The sequence below is a fragment of the Mirounga angustirostris genome, unplaced genomic scaffold (assembly GCF_029215605.1).
Source record: "Mirounga angustirostris isolate CCGP_5_RB_7025 unplaced genomic scaffold, mMirAng1.0.hap1 SCAF_7, whole genome shotgun sequence".
Taxonomy (NCBI): domain Eukaryota; kingdom Metazoa; phylum Chordata; class Mammalia; order Carnivora; family Phocidae; genus Mirounga; species Mirounga angustirostris.
Window position 1 is genome coordinate 73,125,429 of NW_026991715.1, and position 20,078 is coordinate 73,145,506.

Genomic DNA, 20,078 nt, shown 5'->3' on the forward strand with positions numbered 1-20,078 from the left:
TTTATGGTTTGGGTCTTACATAAAGCTTTAATCCATTTTGAGTTGATTTTTGTTTATGGTATAAGATATAGGTCCAGTTTTACTCTTTAGCACGTGACTGCCCAGTTTTCCCAACACCATTTTTTGAAGAGACTGTCCATTTCCCATTGTATATTGTTGACCTCTTTGTTATAAACTAAGCATGTAAGTATGGGTTTATTTCTGGCCTCTCTAATCTGTTCCATTGTTCTTTGTGTCTCTTCTAATGCCAGTGCCACACTGTTTTGATAACTATAGTTTTGTAATAGAGTTTGAGATCAGGAAATATACCTCCAGCTTTGTTGTTCTTTCTCAAGATTGCTTTTGATATTCAAGGTCTTTTATGGTTCAAATTTTAGGATTGCTTGTTCGTTCTATTTTTGTGAAAAATATAATCAGTACTTTGATAGGGATTACATTAATTCTCAGGATTGTTTTGGGAATTATGGGCATTTTAACAGTGTTAATTCTTTTAATCCATTAGCACAAAATACCTTTCCATTTATTTGTGTCTTTTTCAATTTATTTGTTTTAATGGTTTATAGTTCTGAATGCACAGACCTTGTACTTCTCTGGCTTAATTTATTTTTAGGTATTTTATTCTTTTTTTTTTTTAAAGAGCAGGGAGCCTGATGAGGGGCTCGATCCCAGGACCCTGGGATCATGACCTGAGCAGAAGGCAGATGCTTAACCATCTGAGCCACCCAGGCACCCCGGTATTTTATTCTTTTTGATGGCATCGTAAATGGGATTATTTTCTTTATTTCTCTTGTAGCTCATTATTAATGTATAGATAAACAACAGATTTTTGCATATTGATTTTGTATCCTGCAACTTTACTGAATTTGGTGATTAATTCAGAAAGTTTTTGGTATAGTTTGGTATATATAAAGTCTCTTTCATTTCTGATATATTTGTTAGTCCTCCCTTTTTCTTAGACTAAAGTTTTATTAATTTTCTTTATATTTTCAAAGAATCAGATCTTATTTTCATTCATCTTTTCTGTTGTCTTTTTAGTCTCTATTTATTATTTTTCTGATTTTTGTTATTTCCTTCTTTCTACTAACTTTGGGTGGTGTTCTTCTTTTTCTAGTTCCTTCAGGTATAAAGGTAGGTTGTTTGAGATTTTTCTTGACCTTGAAATAAACATTTATCACTATGAACTTCCCTCTTAGAACTTCTTTTGCTGAATCCCATAAGTTTTAGTATCCTGTATTTCCATTTTCATTTGTCTCAATGTAGTTTTTTATTTCTCTTGATTTCTTTGGTTCATTGGTTGTTCAGTAGCATGTTGTTTACCACATATTCATGAATTTTCTAGTTTCTTCTTGTAATTGGTTTCTAGTTTCATACCATTGTGGTCAGAAAAGATGCTTGATATGACTTTACTCTTATTAAATTTATTACGACTTTTTTTGTGTGGCCTAATCTTTGATCTGTCCTGGAGAATGTTCCATGTGCATTTGAGAAGACTGTGTACTCTGTTGTTGGATAGAACGTGTATATATCCTTTAAGTCCATCTGGTGTAATGTGATGTTTAAGGCTGATGTTTCCTTGTTGATTTGTCTCAGGCTGATGGTGTCTCAAGCAGCAAGTTTTAAAGTAAGCAAATTTTTCTAGTTCTTTGGGACTGCAAGCATAAGCTCCAATTGCTACCAGAGCCAGGGTATCTAGAGGAGTTAATCTGGGCAGAAGCTGCAAAAATTGTAGCTCCAGATGAGTGTATAAGCTCCTTTCTGGGAGATTCTGGCAAGCTGTAGCAAGGCTGACATAGAGTGTCTCCTGGCGAATGCTACCTATGAGCATCTCCATAGACGTCTAGATGTGTGCCAGACCTGAAGCCTGCCCCTCAGCCTGAAGCTCCAGGACAAGTAAAAAGGCCTCTTTCACAGAAATTCTGAAAATATGTTTTAGTCTTCTGTCTCTGCTGTGCCCTTGGCGTGGTAGCCTTCCCAGAACTGTCTCTCTGATTGTTGCAGTCCTGTGGGACCCAGGAACATAAGCTTCCCCTGGGCACCAGAGCCAGACAGTGAAGGGGCATCCCCTGCATGGCAGCAGAAAAGACCAGAGCACCAGAAGTAAAATCACTTTATCAGATGTGTGTACAATTTCCCTTCCAAAAGATACCAGTGCTCTGGTGCATGGTAGATGGAGAGTAGGAAGATAGTGCCCATCTTTCAAGGTTTCTGGAAAGGATTACAGATAGCCCTGAGATGTGTTTTGAATTAGAAGCCTGCCCCTCAGGTTGCAGCTGTGATGTTAAACTAATAGGCCTTGTTGACAGAAGATTGAACTCCTGGCTCCTTTGCCTTTTTCTGTGCCCTGAGAATGGCAGCTATTTAAGAACTCCTCCATTACTTAGTTTCCTGTGGGAACTGTGACCATAAGCCCCACTGACTACCAGAGCCAGGTGATGTAGAGGTGAACCCTGATGGCAGCCACAAAAACTGTGATGCTAGACAAGGACATAAGCTCCTTCCTGGGAGATAACAGTGAGCTGGAGTGAGGCAGAGAGAGAGAGCACAAAGATTTCATTTACTGGCCTCTGTTCCCTGAGAGCTTCTCCATAGGACCCTATATCAATGCCAAAGCAAAAACCTGCCTCTTAGGCCTAAGCTCCTAAACAAGCAGGTAAGTCTCCTTCCCAGAAAGACTGCTGTGTGTTGGTGGGGGAGTATGGGGGTGGGGGGGTTGATCATCTGCTCATCTGCTCTCTGTGTAGTGCCCTGGGAATGGTAATCTGCCAAGAATGGTCTCTCCAATTGTTACAGTCCCATAGCACCCAGGAACACAACCTTCCCCCCAGTCTCCACAGTCAGGTGAAGAAAGAGCATCCCCTGGGTGACATTCATAAAAACTGGGGTACCAAAAGGTGTAACAGTTCCCCTCTGGAAGATAATGGCACTCTTCAGTGCAGCAAAGGGAGAGTGTGTAGATGGTGTCCACCAGCTAGAGCAAGGCTGAGGGGTTTGTAAAGGTGGTGCCCACTGGAAAGAAGAAAAAAGATGATGCCCACAGTTTACAGAGCAGCAAAGGGGGGTGTAATGATGCTGCCCACTTTGGGGGTGGGGAAAGGCCTAGGCTTTTGAAAAAACTCAGGAATGCAATGCATTGTGGTGCTTTTAGATTAGCAAATGAGATTCTTCCACATAAAATTTGGGCATGAACAGCTGCTTCTGAGCCTGGGTGTGGGACAGGTAAGTCTGAGTGTATCAGTCCTTTTAAGACTCGTTTTTCAGATCACTGTAGGGTTGTATGTCTTGTATTTATAAGCCCCATTGTTTTTCAAAGCTAGATGTTTTGGGGGCTCATCTCTTAGGTGAAGGTCTTAAAAGTTGAAGTGCCCCATTTGGGGTTCAAACCGTTCTCTCTTTAGGGAGAAGCTATGGGTTTTGAGTTCCCTACTGAGTGTACGTTTTCAAGCCAGGGGTTGGTTTTATGGTTAGCGTGTGTTTCAGTCTTTCCTACCTGCTTTGATGTAGTATTTTTCTCATTTGCCTGATGTGTAGCTGTTGCTTAGCTAGTTTTTAGTTTTTTTCCAGAGGAATTGTACCATGTGTAGCTGTAGATTCAATGTGTCCATGAGAGGAGGTCAGGATCTTTCTACATTGCCGTCTTGAAGTAGAACCTCACTATGCATCTTTATTTAAAAATCTCGGTCAGTTTCTTCACATTTCTATAATGTGGCTGTCAATACAAATCTCAATAGGGGCTTAGAAGGGATTTAATTGGCTATTTAATATAGAGTGTCTGGCACATAGCCTGGTTTACTGTAGCAATAAAAATTAAGTCCTAGCTCTTCATTCCTAGTCCAACTCCACTTCTACTTCTCAACATGGTTACCCTCATTAAGGATATTTCTGTGCCTAAATCCTGATTGGTAGTGGATAGACTCCAGAGTGGCTCCCATCATCCTCACCTCTTGGCATTCATGCTGTTCTGTGATCCCTCCCCCGGGGCATGGGCAGGATGAGTGATTTGCTTTTGACAATTAGAATTTCTTAAAGGTGATGGAATATGCATGGTGTGTGTGATTACATTACATACAGTTGTAACATTGACCTTACAAGGAGATTCTTTGTCCCTTGCTGACTTTGAGGAAGCAAAAGGCCATTTTGGGAAGACACACATGGCAAGTAACTGAGGTCCTGAGTCTGATAGCCTGCAGGATAATGAATGTTGTCTACAACCACTTTGAAATGGATCCTTCCCCAGTTGAACCTCAGATGAGACCACAGCCCTGGCTGATACTTTCATTTTAGCTATGTAATGTCCTAAACCATCCCCAGACCCTTGATACACAGAGACTATGAAATAATTTGTTTTAAGCTGCTAAATTCTATCATTAATTTTGTGCAGCAATAGGTAACTAATACGATCTTTATTTGTGCAAATAATTACATTTTAAAAGGAAAAGTGTTTTATAAGGTTGTGAATTCTTTAAATTCTGGAGAAACAAGAGTTTACTGCTTTATTGATGATACTGTTGAAAACATTTCTCAAAGGCAAAGAGGATAGTTTTTGTCATTGTGTGGACTAATAGCTGATGCTGAATATACTGGTCTCACAGTTCCCTATTAAAATTTAAGAGCTTTCAGGCATCTTGTTAGGAATATTTTGCAGTGGTATTTCCACATACTGCAGTTTTGGGGTGTGTGCATGTGTTTGGTGGGGGTTAAAAAAATGTAACATAAAATCTACCATCTTTACCTTTATTTTAAAGTATATAGTTCAGTAGTGTTAAGTATATTCACCATATTGTGAAACAGAGCTCCAGAACTTTTCCATCTTATAAAACTGAAACTCTGTACTCATTCTACAACTCTTCTTTTCCCTAGCCCCAAGTAACCACCATTCTACTTTCTGTCTCTATGGATTTGACTAGTTTAGTTACCCCATATAAGGGGAACCATACAGTATTTGTCTTTTTCTGACTGTCTTATTTCATTTAGCATAATGTCCTCAAAGTTCATCCATGTTGTAGCATGTGATAAGATTTCTTTCCTATTGAAGTCTGAATACAGCTTTTTTATGTTTTTAATTACAAAATATTTCAAGCATAATGAAAAGTATAAAAAAACTTTAAAATTTTTTTTTATAATAAGAAATGCTAACTACAAACAACCTGAAGCTCTCTGTGACTCAGAAATATATGAAATGGAATAATAGAATACTTTGAGTAAGAACATATTGGTAGAAAAAAATAAGTGATTTATTTTTCACATTTTTTGCTAGATAATTCTATAAAGAGTGTTTGGTAGAGACAACAAAAATGTAAAATATCTGAAATACACATTATCACCTATATTTTATTAAGAATTAATTCATACTGTTTCACATAGTAACTGATAAAACAATAAAATAGATACATCTTTATAATTACATAAAAATACAGTTAAACAGAACACAGAAGAAAGATAATATTTTGGTAATAAACATATTGGGATATATAAAGTATTAGGCTTCATTCTTGTTGTTAACTTACACAAATGCAAAATAAACATGAGGAAGAGTAACCATTTTGAAATACCATTCTTATCATACTTAAGAAACATGTTAAGCATAAAGTCAAAATGATCTGATAAATCAATGTCTTATCATTTAGCATACCCAGTTATAAATTTTATTCCACTTACAGTTGCAGTAATTTCACGGAACAAATATAGAAGAGAATTCATCTGGGGTCGCCTGGGTGGCTCAGTTGGTTAAGCAACTGATTCTTGATTTTAGCTCATGTCATGATCTCAGGGTTGTGAAATCGAGCCCCACATCGGGTTGTGTGCTGGGCATGGAGCTGTGTGCTGGGTGTCTCTCTCCCTCTACCCTCCCCATCGCTCACTCTGTTTTTCTCTCTCTCTCTCAAAAAAAAAAAAAAAAAAAAAAAGAAGAAGAAGAAGAAGAAAATTCATCTGCAAACTCTTCTGTTTTCCACATTTCTCTCCTTCCATTTGATCTTCTCCCCTTACTATTCTAAATTCCTTTCAAATGGAGCCATAGAGAATGTTTTTTTTTTTCTAGAGGAAGTAAGTCACTTCTCAGGATTACTATAGAAATGTTCAGATTCAGTTAAAAAAAACAGTGTCAAAAGATGATCTTTAGATATATTAGAAGACAAAGAACCCAAATATGAAATCCTTTACTTTATAAGATTATTTAGTTTATTGGCTCAGTTTATTTTTATTTTGACTTTCTATTTTAGTGTTTTTTCCAATAAAATATATTATGCAGTTTTACACAGACGATCATAAAGCTGAAGAAAGAAAGTCAACTGTTGTCTTAAATTGATTATTATAGTAACTGTTTATAGGTAAGTTCATTTCTTATGAAAATTTCTTACCATTTTTAAATGGTCTGTATAGAATTTTAAAATTATTTATGTATTTTAGAGAGAGAGAGAGTATGAGTGGGGGGAGAGGCAGAGGGGCAGGGAGAGGGAGAGAATCTCAAGCAGACTTTGCACTGAGTTTGGATCCCGAGGTGGGGCTCGATCCCGCAACCCTGAAATCAGGATCTGAGCTGAAACCAAGAGTCAGACACTTTAACCCACTGTGCCACCCGGGTGCCCCAGTCTGTATAGAATTTTTAGAAATTATTTCAACCATGTCTTAAAGCATTTGGCTTATGATTATACTGATTAACAAAAATACATTTTTTTTAGAAATAAAATGTGTTACTGGTAGGCAGCTAGCTACATGGGCATTTATATGTTTTTATGTAGGAATTAATGCAAGAGATTTTCTAAGGTGGCCTCCTCTGCACTCTAAGATTTTACTTTTTGAAAAATGCATAGTACTTTCCTTTGGAAATTATGTAGCCTACACATTTTATAAAAATCACAGAATGTGGGAATATGGACAATCTGAGAACATCAGAAACATGATGTTCGATATCATATGGTCTAAAATAGATAAGGCTTCTCCCAAATATCCTGTAGATTGCTTAACAGTTGAATTGCCTTTTTGTCTTCTTTTAATGACAGTCATTCAAACAACTGTGTTTATTAATTGCCCACTACATGAATAACTCTGTGGCAGGTATGAAATCCCTTAAAAAGGGAGACTTCATATTATAAGCCCCTTGAGGTTTTCATAATCTAATACCATGCACTAAGGATACAGTAAATATAACTTGATGTAGAGGGCACTAAAACACATTCCATTTCCTTAGTGTGTGTGCGTGTGCATGTCAATATAATAGAAATAAAAGAAATAACAGGAACTAGGGGCTTGTTGGAATGAGTTTTGAATGTTATTTTGGAAGAAAGATGCTTTCCAGTTGGGAAAAATAGTAAGCATGTGAACTAGGAGGATGACAAGCAGTTGCTTGAATATGGAGACATTGGGTATAGGATCTGAAAGCATATGATTGAAAATTTGAATGTGGTGTTTGAAAAACCACTATAGGCAGAGATAGGACTAAAGTTATACTTCAGGAGAATGTTTTTGTGGTTATGATTCAGATAAACTGCTTGAGGAAGAGGCTTTGGGAAAGGAGGCTGATACATTGTGGGTTTTAAAAGTGACTAAGACCTGTACCTGGGCTATAGCTGTAAAATTAAATTGAAATTGTCAGATGACCCTCAAGGGGCTATGTTACTCCATTCAACTCAACATCTAAATGCTGTATTTAAAAATCCTTAGGGAAAAGATTTCTAAACATTTTGTCTGTTGTCATAGATACTTCAAGACTAAGAAGAAAAAAAAAATAATTCAAAGGGAACACGAGATGGCAGCAGTTATATCATATAAAGAGAACAACTGAGGAAAGAAAAACATTTGAAATTATTTTTAAAGTAAAAAATATGTAGCACTTTATTCTTTATGTGGTGTATTCCTTTTCATTTCAGAGATTACTCAGTTATTGGTTTCATGCTTCACAGCACATCTGAGGTTCATTCTGACTGTAGTAAAAATCCTACTCCATTACATGTGATTATTTCCTAAAATAAAGCTGTTGCTGTTTTCTGCAGATTACGGTTCCTCTGTGTTATCTGTGGCAGAAGAGTTCTGGATGGTGCAAAATTGTTTTAAATGTTCCAGCATCGCTTTTTCTTCCTCTTCTAGTCTCTCATCCTTCCTCATTTCCCATCTAAAAGAAAAATCACATCTTAGTATTTTTGAACTTCCAAGCACTCAGTTATTCAAGGCTTGAATATGTGTAGTCAACACTCAAGTTATTCAAGGCTCAAATATGTGTAGTCACTGGTTTACTGAGGCATCTATTTCTCCTTGTTTATTCTTTTACTGACTCCCTTTTGGGCACCAAATTTCACTGGCGCTGCTCCTGCAGAATGGGCCAGAAAAATGGGAGAGCAAAGTGGAGTCAAACCAGTTCCAGTCTAGGGTAAAGTTTTAAAGTATTGTTTTAAATATGTTAATTTAAAAAATTTAGATGCCTTACTAGGATATACATGCATATAAATAAAACCTAGAATTAGCAATTAATAAGCAAATATTTTGCATAGTATTTTTCTCACTGATCAGTGTATCGGTGGCTTTAAGTTGCAGAGAGATTTGCCAGGAAGACCTCAGCAGCAAGAAGAATTATTAAGCTAAACTGAACACACCTTAAAGGCAGGTCAGTCTATTCCTAGAAATAATATCAGCTTTGAAGTAATCGAGTTAAAATGACCCAAGAAAAGTAGCAAATTGTTCGCAAAATTCCATAGGGAATTGGCTAAAAAAGAGAGATTAAAGACTCTAAATTGAGTGATTGGGAGTTATTTAACAAAGTGTCAGAATATGGAAGTGTATATGAATATAATCTTCAAAGTAAATAGCACAATAACCCAATATGATTAATTCCTTCTTCTCTATGCCACTTCCTCAGGTCTGGCCAGGGCACACATGACTTAGCAATCCAACAGTGAATCATCTACCTACATTTTCTTTCTGTTTTCCTCACTCCTAATTCTACCAAGCCCCAAGCCATCCACCATGATATACTGTCCCAAAAGGATTTTAAATCCAATGTTTTAATCCTAAAAACATATATCCTGAAAGACCCTCAGCTATAAGGGGATAGAATTTCTAACAACAAACAAGGAGTTATTCACTGAATGTCTTCCAGAAACCCACTATTTCATTATAGTCAGAACTCCTGGATAAGAGGCTATCATACATGAAGAAAGTATATTGAGTTTGGAGTGGGATCTTTATGGTTTTCTTCACTGAAAAGAAAGCAGGGGCACTGCGTTTTCCAGAACCTCCTATTAGGATCCTTGTTCCCAAACATAGGTTTTCTTGGAGTGTTGAGCTCACTATGCCCTGACCAATCCAGGGAGGTAGTTTATATAAAGAAGGAAGGAAGAGTGGAGAGAAAGAATTGTCTGAGAAATTAGACCTGGGTTTAATTTAATTTAATTTAATTTACATTTCTTTAGACTTCTTCATTGTCTGCCTGGGATTCTCCTCATCTCCTAGCCCCAATCTTGGCTGTATCTAAAAACTGTTACTAATGGTTGTCTTAATTTTTCTATATGTTCCCATATGGTCAGAGTTAGGTCATTGGTCATATAGGTTTTAATAACAACTTGAAGGATAAAAAGATTTTTCACAACTACACTGCTTGGTCATGTGACAAGGGGCAATTCTCCTTAGGTCAGTATTTTGAAATTTAAAATTTAGCCCATAAGGTTACCTTCTACTGTTTTCATGGAATTTTAAAGATCAAAAACTGTCACTACCCATTTTATATAGGTTGGGCATCATTAATTTGCATGTTAAATTGAATTTCTTCCAGGAAAATATTAATAACAGAAAATACTTAGGCATCGTTTTAAACCCTTGACATATCACTCTTTAAATCCGTACTAGAAAATGTGGTTATTCTCATTCTACAGAGGAGTAAACTGAGATACAGAATGTTAATATCACTTGCCCAGGTGTCTTTGGATTGAAATCAGGGACCAGGCTCTAGAGTCTGTACTTAGAAATGCAACACTCACCATGTTTTAAAACCATTTACACTTATCATTAATTAATGTTAAAAGTAGTTTGAGTATTTTATTTCCTGAAAAATGTTGCTCAAATTGGACTATATATTAAAAAAAAAAAGAATTCTCTAAAATTCATGTAAATACATGAAATCCAAACATGAAAAATTAGTTTTACCTTTTTTATTCCATGGAAAGGTGCTAATATTGTACTGAGTAAATGAATTATTTTATGAATGTCAACAGAACAAAATATGTAATATGCACGTAAATATTTTGATCATTATCTCTCCTTATGAAAATTGAAAGCACGATCTCTGCTTCATTTAAATATCTGTATAATTAATGTAATTTAAATGTATTGTATAAGGATTTAGAAGCTTCATGAGAATTGTAGGCACCTCACAGTGTAATTGAGCTGTTAGTAATTAATGATATTAAGCAACATAATTTATCTACCACAGCCTTCTTACATTTGCTTTGTGCTTATTAAGAAGAAATCATTTCCTATGAGAAGATATCATTTCATATGAGAATAAGAAATTTTGACAAAGACAGGAGAAAAAATAATATTACAACTACATTTTCTCTAATAATTTTACTTTATTGAATAAAACATTAGGAATTTGAAATGTATGTTTATTTACCTCAAGCCCTGTTTTATTTCAAATCTATAATTTTTTTTGAAGTACAATTGACATTATATTAGTTTCAGGAGTACAACATACTGGTTTCATATTTATATACATTACAAAATGATCACCAAGATGACTCTAGTTACCACCTTCCACCATATAAGACCATTATTACAATATTGTTGACTATATTCCCTCTGCTGTAAAATACATTCCCATGACTTATTCTATAACTGGAAGGTCATATCTTAATCTCTTTCAATTGTTTTATCAATGCCTGCACTCTCCTCCCCCCTGGCAACCATGTTTGTTCTCTGTATCTATAAGTCTGTTTCTGTCTTGTTCATTTGTTTTGCTTTTTAAGTTCCACATGTAAGTGAAACCATATATTTGTCTTTCTCTGACTTGTTTCACTCAGCATAACATCCTCTAGGTTTGTCCATGTTGTCAAAAATGGCAAGAATTCTTTTTTTTTTTTAATGGCTGAGTAATATTCCATTGTATATATACAATGTATACCACATCTTTATCCATTTGATCTATCTCTGGACACTTAGGTTGCTTCCATATTTTGGCTATTGTAAATAATGCTGCAGTAAACATAGGGGTGCACATATCTTTTCAAATTAGTGTTTTTGTTTTTTCCCCGATAATACCCAGAAGTGGAATTGATGGATCATATAGTTCTATCTTAAAATTTTTAAGGAGCCTCATACTGCTCTTTATAGTGACTTCACCAGTTTACCTTCCCACCAACAATGCAAGAGGATTGTCTCTCTTTTATTTTTCTCTACATTCCTGTCAACATTTTTTGTCTGGTCTTTTTGATAATAGCCATTTTGACAGGTGTGAGGTGACATCTCATTGTGGTTTTGATTTGCATTTCCCTGATGATTAGTGATGTTGAGTATATTTTCATGTGCCTGTTGGCCATCTGTATATGTTGGGAAAAATGTCTATTCAGGTTCTCTGCTCATTTCTTAATCAGAGTTTGCTTTTTTGATAGTGAGTTTTGAGGTTTTGTTTTTTGTTTTTGTTTTTTTTAATATGTTGGAGACATTATTTTCAAATGTCTTCTCCCATTCAATAGGTTGCCTTCTTGTTCTGTTGGTTTTAGTTTGGTGCCATTTTTATTTTTTCATTTTTTTTAAAGTTTTTTTTAAGGTAATCTATATACCCCACATGGGGCTCCAATTCACGACCCCAAGATCAAGAGTCGCATGCTCTTCCAACTGAGCCAGCTAGGCGCCCCATATAGTGGTATTTTAAAATTTTTGCTTTTGCTGTCCTTGTCTGAAGAGGCTGATCCAAAAAAAATACTGCTAAGACAGATGTCAGAGAGCTTACTGCCTATGTCTTCTAGGAGTTTTATGGTTTTATGTCTTACACTTAAGTCTTTTATCCATTTTGGGTTTATTTTTGTATATGGTGTTAGAAAGTGGCCCAATTTCATTGTTTTGCCTGTAGCTGTTCCTGTTTTCCCAGCACCATTTATTGAAGAGATCCTCTTTTCCCCATGGTGTATTCTTGTCTCCTTAATCATAGATTAATTGACCATATAAGCATGCGTTAATTTCTGGGATGTCTATTGTTTTCCACTGATGTGTGTGTGTGTGTGTGTGTCTCTCTCTCTTTTTTTTTTTTTTTTTTTTGCCAGTACCATACTGTTTTGATTACTAAAGCTCTGCAGTCTAGTTTGAATTAAGTAGCATGGTACCTCCAGATTTATTCTTCTTTCTCAAAATTGCTTTGGCTACCTGGGGTCTTTTGTGGTTACATACAAATTTTAGGATTATTTGTTCTTGTTATGTGAAAAATGCCTTTGATATTTTAATAGGGATGCACTGAATCTGTAGATTGCTCTGGGTAGTATGGACATTTTAACAATATCAGTCCTTCCAATCCATGAGCATGGTGTATCTTTCCATTTATTTATGTTCTTTTCAGTTTCTCTCATCACTGTCTTACAGTTTTCAGAGTACAGGTCTTTCACCTCTTTGTTTAAATTTATTCCTAGGTATTCTACTCTTTTTGATGCAGCTGTAAATAGGATTGATTTCTTTTTCTTATAATTTGTTATTAGTGTAGAGATACACAACAGATTTCTGTATATTAATTTTATATCCTGCAACTTTACTGACTCCACTTGTTAATTATAATAGTTTTTTTTAGTGGAGTCTTTCCATTTTTTTAATATATAGCATTAAATCATCTGCCAGTAGTGGCAATTTTGCTTCTTTCCAATTTTGATGCCTTTTTTTTTTTTGCCTAAATTCTATGGGTAGGACTTCCAATACTATGTTGAATTAAAGTGGCACCCTTGCCTTTTGCCTGTACTTAGAGGAAAAGCTTTCAACTTTTTACCATAGATTATTATATTAGCTTTGAGTTTATCCCATAGGGCCTTTATTATGTTGAGGTACATTCCCTCCATACCCACTTTGTTGAAAGTTTTTATTATAAATGGGTGTTGAATTTTGTCAAATGCTTTTTCTGCAACTATTGAAATGATCATATGATTTTTATTTTGCATTTTGTTAACATGGTTTATCACATTGATTGATTTGTTAATGTAAACTACCCTTGCATCCCTGGAATAAATTTCATTGGATTATGGTGTATGATTCTTTTAATATATTGCTGAATTTGGTTTGGTAATATTTTGTTGAGGATTTTTGCATCTATATTCATTGTGCATATTGCCTTTACTTTTTTTGGAAGTCTCTCTGTCTTGTTTTGGTATCAGGGTAGTGCTGGTGTTGTAAATTTAGTTTGGAAGTATTCCTTTCTTTTCAATTTTTTGGAATAGTTTAAGAAGGATCGGTATTAACTCTTCTTTATATGTTTGGTAGGGGGTGCGTGGGTGGCTCATTGGGTTAAGTGTCTGCCTTCAGCTCAGGTCATGATCCCAGGGTCCCGGCATCGAGTCTCATATCGGGCTCCCTGCTCAGCGAGGAGTCTGCTTCTTCTTCTTCCTCTGCCCCTTCCCCCTGCTTGTGCTCTCTCATGTGTGCATGTGCATGCTCTCTCAAATAAATAAAATCTTTATAATAAATAAATAAAATCATTATACATACATACATACATACATACATACATATTTGGTAGAATTCACCAGTAAAGCCCTGTCGTCCCAGACTTTTATTTGTTGGGATTTTTTTTTGAATACTGATTCAATTTTTTTAAAGATTTTATTTATTTATTTGAGAGAGAGCATGTGTGAGAGAGAGAGAGAGCATAAACAGTGGGAGGGGCAGAGAGGATCTGGGAGCAGGGAGCCCAACACAGCTGATCCCAGGACACTGGGATCATGACCTGAGCTGAAGGCGGATGCTTAACCACCTGAGCCACCCAGGCACCCCGAATACTGATTCAATTTTATTGTTAGTAATTAGTCTATTCAGGTTTTCTATTTCTTCATGATTCAGTCTTAGAAGATTGTATGTGTCTAGGAATTTATCCATTTCTTCTAGGTTGTCGAATTAGTTGACATTTAATTAATTGTTCAGAGTAGTTATGATCAACTGTATTTCTATGGTATAGGTTGTAATTTCTCTTTCATTTCTGATTTTATTTGGGACCTCTTTTGTTTTTTTAAGATATTTATTTATTTATTTGACAGAAAGAGCACAAGTAGGGGAGAGGAAGAGGGAAAGGGAGAAGCAAGTTCTCCGCTGAGCAGGGAGCCCTATGTGGGGCTCGATTCCAGTACTCTGAGATCATGACCCAAGCCTAAAGCAGACGCTCAACCAACTGAGCCACCCAGGTGCCCCTGGGACCTCTTTTTTTCTTGATGAGTCTGGCAAAAGGTTTATCAGTTTTATCTTTTCAAAGAACCAGTTCTTAGTTTCATTGATCTTTTCAATTTTTTTTCTGTGTTTATTTCCTCTCTGAACTTTATTATTTCCTCCCTTCTACTAATTTTGGGCTCTGTTTGCTCTTCTTTAGGTATAAAGTTAGATTGTTTGAGATTTTTGTTTCTTGAAGTAAGCTTCTCTGTGAACTTCCCTCTCAGAACTGCCTTTGTTTCGTCCCTTAGATTTTGGAACAGTGTGTTTCCATTTGTCTTAAGGTATTTTTAAATTTCCTCTTTGGTATCTTCATTAACCCATTGGTTATTTAATATCATGTTGTTTAGACTTTATGTGTTTTTGTTTTTTTCTAGTTTTGTTCTTGTAATTGATTTCTAATTTTATCCCATTGTGGTCTGAGAAGGAACTTGATATGGTTTCAATCTTCTTATATTTATTGAGGCTTGTTTTATGGCCTAACATGTGGTCCTTTCTGGAGAATGTTCCATGTGTACTTGAAAAGAATGTGTATTCTGTTGTTTTTGGATAGAATGTTATATTACATCTGGTCTAATGTGTAATTTAAGGCCAATGTTTCCTTGTCGATTTTCTGTATGGATGATCTATCCAATGATCTAAATGCAGTATTAAAGTCCCCACTACTGTTGTATTACTATCAATTTCTCTGTTTATGTCTGTTAGTATTTGCTTTATATATTTAGGTGCTCCTATGTTGGGTGCAGAGATATTTGTAATTGTTATATATCCTTGTTGGATTGATGCATTTATAATTATATAATGCACTTCTATTTTGTTGCAGTGTTTTAAAGTCTATTTTCTGTGATATAAGTATTGCTACACCAGCTTTCTTTGTGTTTATATTTGCATGAAATCTTTTTCCATCCCTTCACTTTCAGTCTGTGTATATCTTTAGATTAAAGTGAGCCTTTTGTAGGCATCATTTAGATGGGTCTTTTTTTTTTTTTAATCCCTTCAGCCAGCCTGTGACTTCTGATTGGAGAATCTAGTCCATTTACATTTAGAGTGATTGTTAATAGGTATGTATTTATTCAATTTGTTCATTTTTTCTGGCTGTTTTTGGACTGTCTTTTTGTTCCTTTCTTCTTCTCTTGCTGTTTGATGCCTTTTTTTAGTGTAATGTTTGGATTCCTTTTGCTATATTTTTTTGTGTATCTCTGGCAGGTTTTTGGTTTGTGGTTACCATGCCCCCTCCCTCCACACACACACACACACACACACACACAGAGTTTAAGTTGATGGTCACTCCAATTCATTTACATTCTAAAAGCACATTTTTACTACCCCCCAACTTTTATGTTTTTGACATCATATTTTATATCTTTTTATTTTGTGTATCCCTTACGTAATTATTGTAGTTATAGTTGATTTTAGTACTTTTGTTTTTAAACTTTGTACTGGCTTCATAAATGATTGGTTCCGTACATGTATTACATAATTGCCTTTACCAGAGAGATTTTTTCTTTCATATATTATCTTATTTTTAGTTATGACCTTTACTGTTCTGCTTTAACAATTTTCTTTAGCATTTCTTGTAAGACTGTTTCTGTGGTAATGAAATCCTTTAGCTTTTGCTTGTCTGGAATACTCTTCTTCAATTTTGACTTTAACCAGGTATAATATTCTTGGTTGTAAGTTTTTTCCTTTTGGCACTTTGAAGACATCATGCCACTCCCTTCTGGCCTGCAGAGCTTTTGCTGAAAAATCAGCAGGTAGACTTACATGGGTTCCCTTGTATATAATTAGTTGTTTTTCTCTTATTGCTTTTAAGATTCTTTATCTTAATTTTTGACATTTTAATTATGTGCCTTAGAGTTACTCTCTTTGGGTTAATCCTGTTTGGAATTATGTGTTTCCTGGACCTAGATGTCTGTTTTCTTCCATAAATTAGAGAAATTTTCAGACATTATTTCTTCAAGTAAGTTTTTTGAGCCTTTCTCTCTCTTGTTCTTCTGGGACCCCATAATGTTAGTATGCTTAATGTTGTTCCTGATAGCCCTGAAACTGTTCTTGTTTTTTCAAATACTTTTTTTCTTTTTGCTGTTCTGACTGGGTGATTTCTACTACCTTGTTGCCGAGTCACTGATCCGTTTTTTCCTGTATCTGATCTGTTAATTCCCTGTAGTATATTTTTCATTTCAGCTATTGGATTCTTCAGCTCTGATTAGGTACTTTCTTATATTTTCTGTCTCTTTGTTGAATTTTTCACTGTGTTCATCCTTTTCTTCTCCAAGTTCTGTGAGCATCTATATGACTATTACTTTGAATTCTTTATCAGGTAGATTATTTATCTCCATTTCATTGAGATCTTTTTCTGAGGGTTCTTTTTTTTTTTTTTTTTTTTTTTTTTAAAGATTTTATTTATTTATTTGAGACAGAGAGAATGAGAGAGAGCACATGAGAGGGGGGAGGGTCAGAGGCAGAAGCAGGCTCCCCGCCGAGCAGGGAGCCCGATGCGGGACTCGATCCCGGGACTCCAGGATCATGACCTGAGCCGAAGGCAGTCGCTTAACCAACTGAGCCACCCAGGCGCCCTTTTTCTGAGGGTTCTTGTTGTTGTTCTTTTTTTTTGTTCCTCTATCTCTTCATTTTGCCTTACTCTTCATTTTGCTTGACTCTCTGTGTCTCTTCATTTTGCTTGACTCTCTGTGTTTCTAAGTATTCAGCAACTCCTTGTGTAGGAGATGTCCTCTGGGGCCCAGAAGTATGCTCTCCCTTGGCCACCAGAATCAGGTGCTCTAGGGACATTTCCTGTGTGACCTTTGTGTGCCAGCCTGTTGTGATGGTGCTGCTGCTGTAGGTCCAGTGATCAGGGCTCTTCCCTTGGCCTACCTGGCTGGGTCACTGGGTCACTGCAGCTGCTGGTTAGGTTTCTCTCTGTGGCTCAGCTGGCTGGGGTTGCAGCAGTGTGTGGGACTCTTCCCCTGATCAGGCTGACTTGGCGGCAGTAGTGGGCAGGGCTCTCATATACCCCCCCCATCCCCTGCCACCACAGCTGGTTGGTGCTGTGATGGTGAGTGGGACTCTCTTCTGGGTGCAGCAGACATCTCTGCCAACATTAGCATGTTGGAGTGTGAGTACCAGCTTTGGCCCAAGCAAGATAGAACGTGATTGCAAAAGTGGTGTGCCTGACAGTGTTTCCATCCCTAGAGAGTCTCTCAACAGTTTCCTACCTGACAGGTGTCCCAGGACTAGTAAGTGGTTCTCCTTCTCCTGTGTTCTAGGTGTTTCTCCAGCTGGTGTTTTGTCACTGGTTTCCGGGCCAGACTGTACACAAGCCCTTTAAGAATAGGTTCTCCATTCCCTATAACTATGATTTTTCTGGTTGTAATCCCTGTTAGTTTTCAAAGCCTGGCTTTTTAGGGGTTTGTCTCTCCTATGAAGGATCTAAGGGTTGGAATGCCTGATGGAGAACTCCCAACCCTTCACTCCTAAGGGAGAAGTTCTGTGTTTTTGAGATCCCTCTCAGTTATGGATTACTGGACCTGGGTTGGGATTTTTCTTATTTTGGTAGAACTTGTGTCTGTCACTCCTACCCAGGTCAGTGTCCCTCCTTTTAGAGGCTCTGTTTATCCATTTTCAGGGCTTTTTCTGAGGAAATTATTCCATATGTAGTTGCATATTTGTTGTTATATATGGAAAGAGGTGAGCTCAGGTTCCATTCAAGATCCATCTTGAATCTTCTCTCATCTATAAGTTCTTAAGTTTATCTTTAATTCCATCATAGTTTTAGGCTTTTTTTAACACCGTGTAAAAACAACAAGTCAATTCTATCAAATAACTATTGGAAAAGAAAATAATCTATGAATTTGTTAACACAACTGGCTGGGAAACTTGTTTAAAATGTCTATCCCTAGTTTATTTTAATATGTTTAAAATCTGTAGTGGAAGCATGTTCCTTCAGAAACCAGAAAATGTTGGAACCAGTGTATTCTAGTTCTCCCTTAAAAGCATTATGGAGTACGTTTTTGTTTTTCCTGGCTCTGGTAGTCTGCTCTCTTTCACTGTTGCTTAATTCTCCACCTGCCTACTATGGAAAAAGAATTGCAACCTGACCCACACTCTAGCTGTTGGCAGCTAGACCCACACTCTAGCTGTTGGCAGTGAGTTGTTGTATTTTAGTCACTAATAAGCAGCAAAACTCCATGAGACCTCAATGATCTCTACCATAATCTTAACTATCTTCTGGAATGTGCTTCATCTGTATGGCTCCTGGGTGTGTAGATGTGGGAGCTTGGCCTATCCTTGACTAGGGTTCCTTTTTTCTATCCAGTCACAACAGGGACCCTCAAACCTGGGCTGAGATACTTTAATACAACCACTATTGACAACTTTACTCTCCTGCACTACTTGGATTGATTTGGGAATTCTCAGCCTTGGTGGGTCTTCCTGGATTTATACACACATTCAGACCTGGACCAGAGGTATTCACCTACTTCTCTATATGTCATGTGATTATTAGCTAATATTACAGGGCTCTTTCATGTATCACTCCATGGACTAAGAGCTTTCTGTTTCTGCTTGCTTCAGTGAGCAGTGTAGGACTTGGGACCTCTAAATTAAGACCTTGAGGGGTAAAAAATAAAAACAGTCACAATATTGAGTAACTGTTCTCATCATCATTTTAGCAGAATCTTTTATATTGGAGGACTTTGTGAATAGCTGTGTGTCAGAGCCAACTAGGAGAGTCCTGCTAGGGGAGTAGTTAAGCATAAAGTATGTCCTTGGTAGGGCAGTTCTAGACTGTCATGGAAGCAATTTCTAGGGCACCCTTACTACAGCAAAGAACAGTCAGCACTAGACTGAGGAGGAGGGCAAGAATCTAGAGTGTGACAAGTTCTCTGAGGTATTTACTATGGCTTCTACTAGAAGAAAAACATCTAACATCTGTGAACTCAGTAGTATCCTGCACACAGGCTCTGGAATCACTCTGCCTTTGGGTTGAATCCATACCACCACTTAGTAATTGAATTAAGTCAGGCAAGTTTCTTAATCTCTCTGTGCCTCAGGGTTCTCATCTGTAAAATGGGGTCAGAATAGTTTGTTAGGAGCACAGCCATGCTTATTTGTTTATATACTGCCTAAGACTGATTTCAGTCTATGTCAGAATTGAGTAGTTGTGACAGTCTGACTGAGATTACAAGTCCCATGAAGCCTAAAATACTTAACTATTTGGGCTTTTACAGAGAATATTTGTCAAACACTGTTCTAGAATAGTGATCCTAACTAGGGTGGCACTGCCTCCCTATGGGGAAATGTGGAGAGCATTTTCAGTTGACACTGTCTAGAATGCTTCCATGACCCAAGGAACAGATAGTAAACATCTTTAATGTATAGCAATCCCAGATAATAAAGTGTTTATCTTCCCAAAATGTCAATAGCATCTTTGCTGAGAAACATGTGCTCTAGAATCTCCAAAATACTATTGGAATTTCCCTATCTAATTTGTGATTTTAAGTGAAATGGTTTTAGTGTTTCACAGTTTAGAATATTGTTTGTTAAAGAGTGGAGGTTTAGAAGCCCGGTGCCGGATTTGAATTCCTTATAACCTGTGTGGCCTTGGGCAAGCTGGATAAACTGTACCTTGGTTTTCTTATAAATAAAATGAGAATCACAGTGCCTGCTTCATAGAGTTGCAGTCAGGATGATAGGACTAAGTA

General features: G+C 36.7%; 1 protein-coding gene and 1 long non-coding RNA gene across 5 annotated transcripts in view; one reads left to right on the top strand and one right to left on the bottom strand.

Annotated features, from left to right (window-relative positions):
• The window catches only part of LOC129046466 (uncharacterized), a 111,827-nt gene that overhangs the window by 20,369 nt on the left and 71,380 nt on the right, over positions 1 to 20,078 (top strand). The gene's annotated exons all lie outside the window — the stretch shown is intronic.
• KIAA0825 (KIAA0825 ortholog) overlaps positions 5,256 to 20,078 on the bottom strand; it is a 403,169-nt gene continuing 388,346 nt past the window's right edge. For all 4 annotated transcript variants that reach the window (XM_064596374.1, XM_064596372.1, XM_045898686.3 and 1 more), the window contains one exon: positions 5,256 to 8,107. In XM_064596374.1, the coding sequence (XP_064452444.1) occupies positions 7,990 to 8,107 (118 nt within the window). In that variant the 3' untranslated portion in view covers positions 5,256 to 7,989. The remainder of the gene's footprint in view (positions 8,108 to 20,078) is intronic.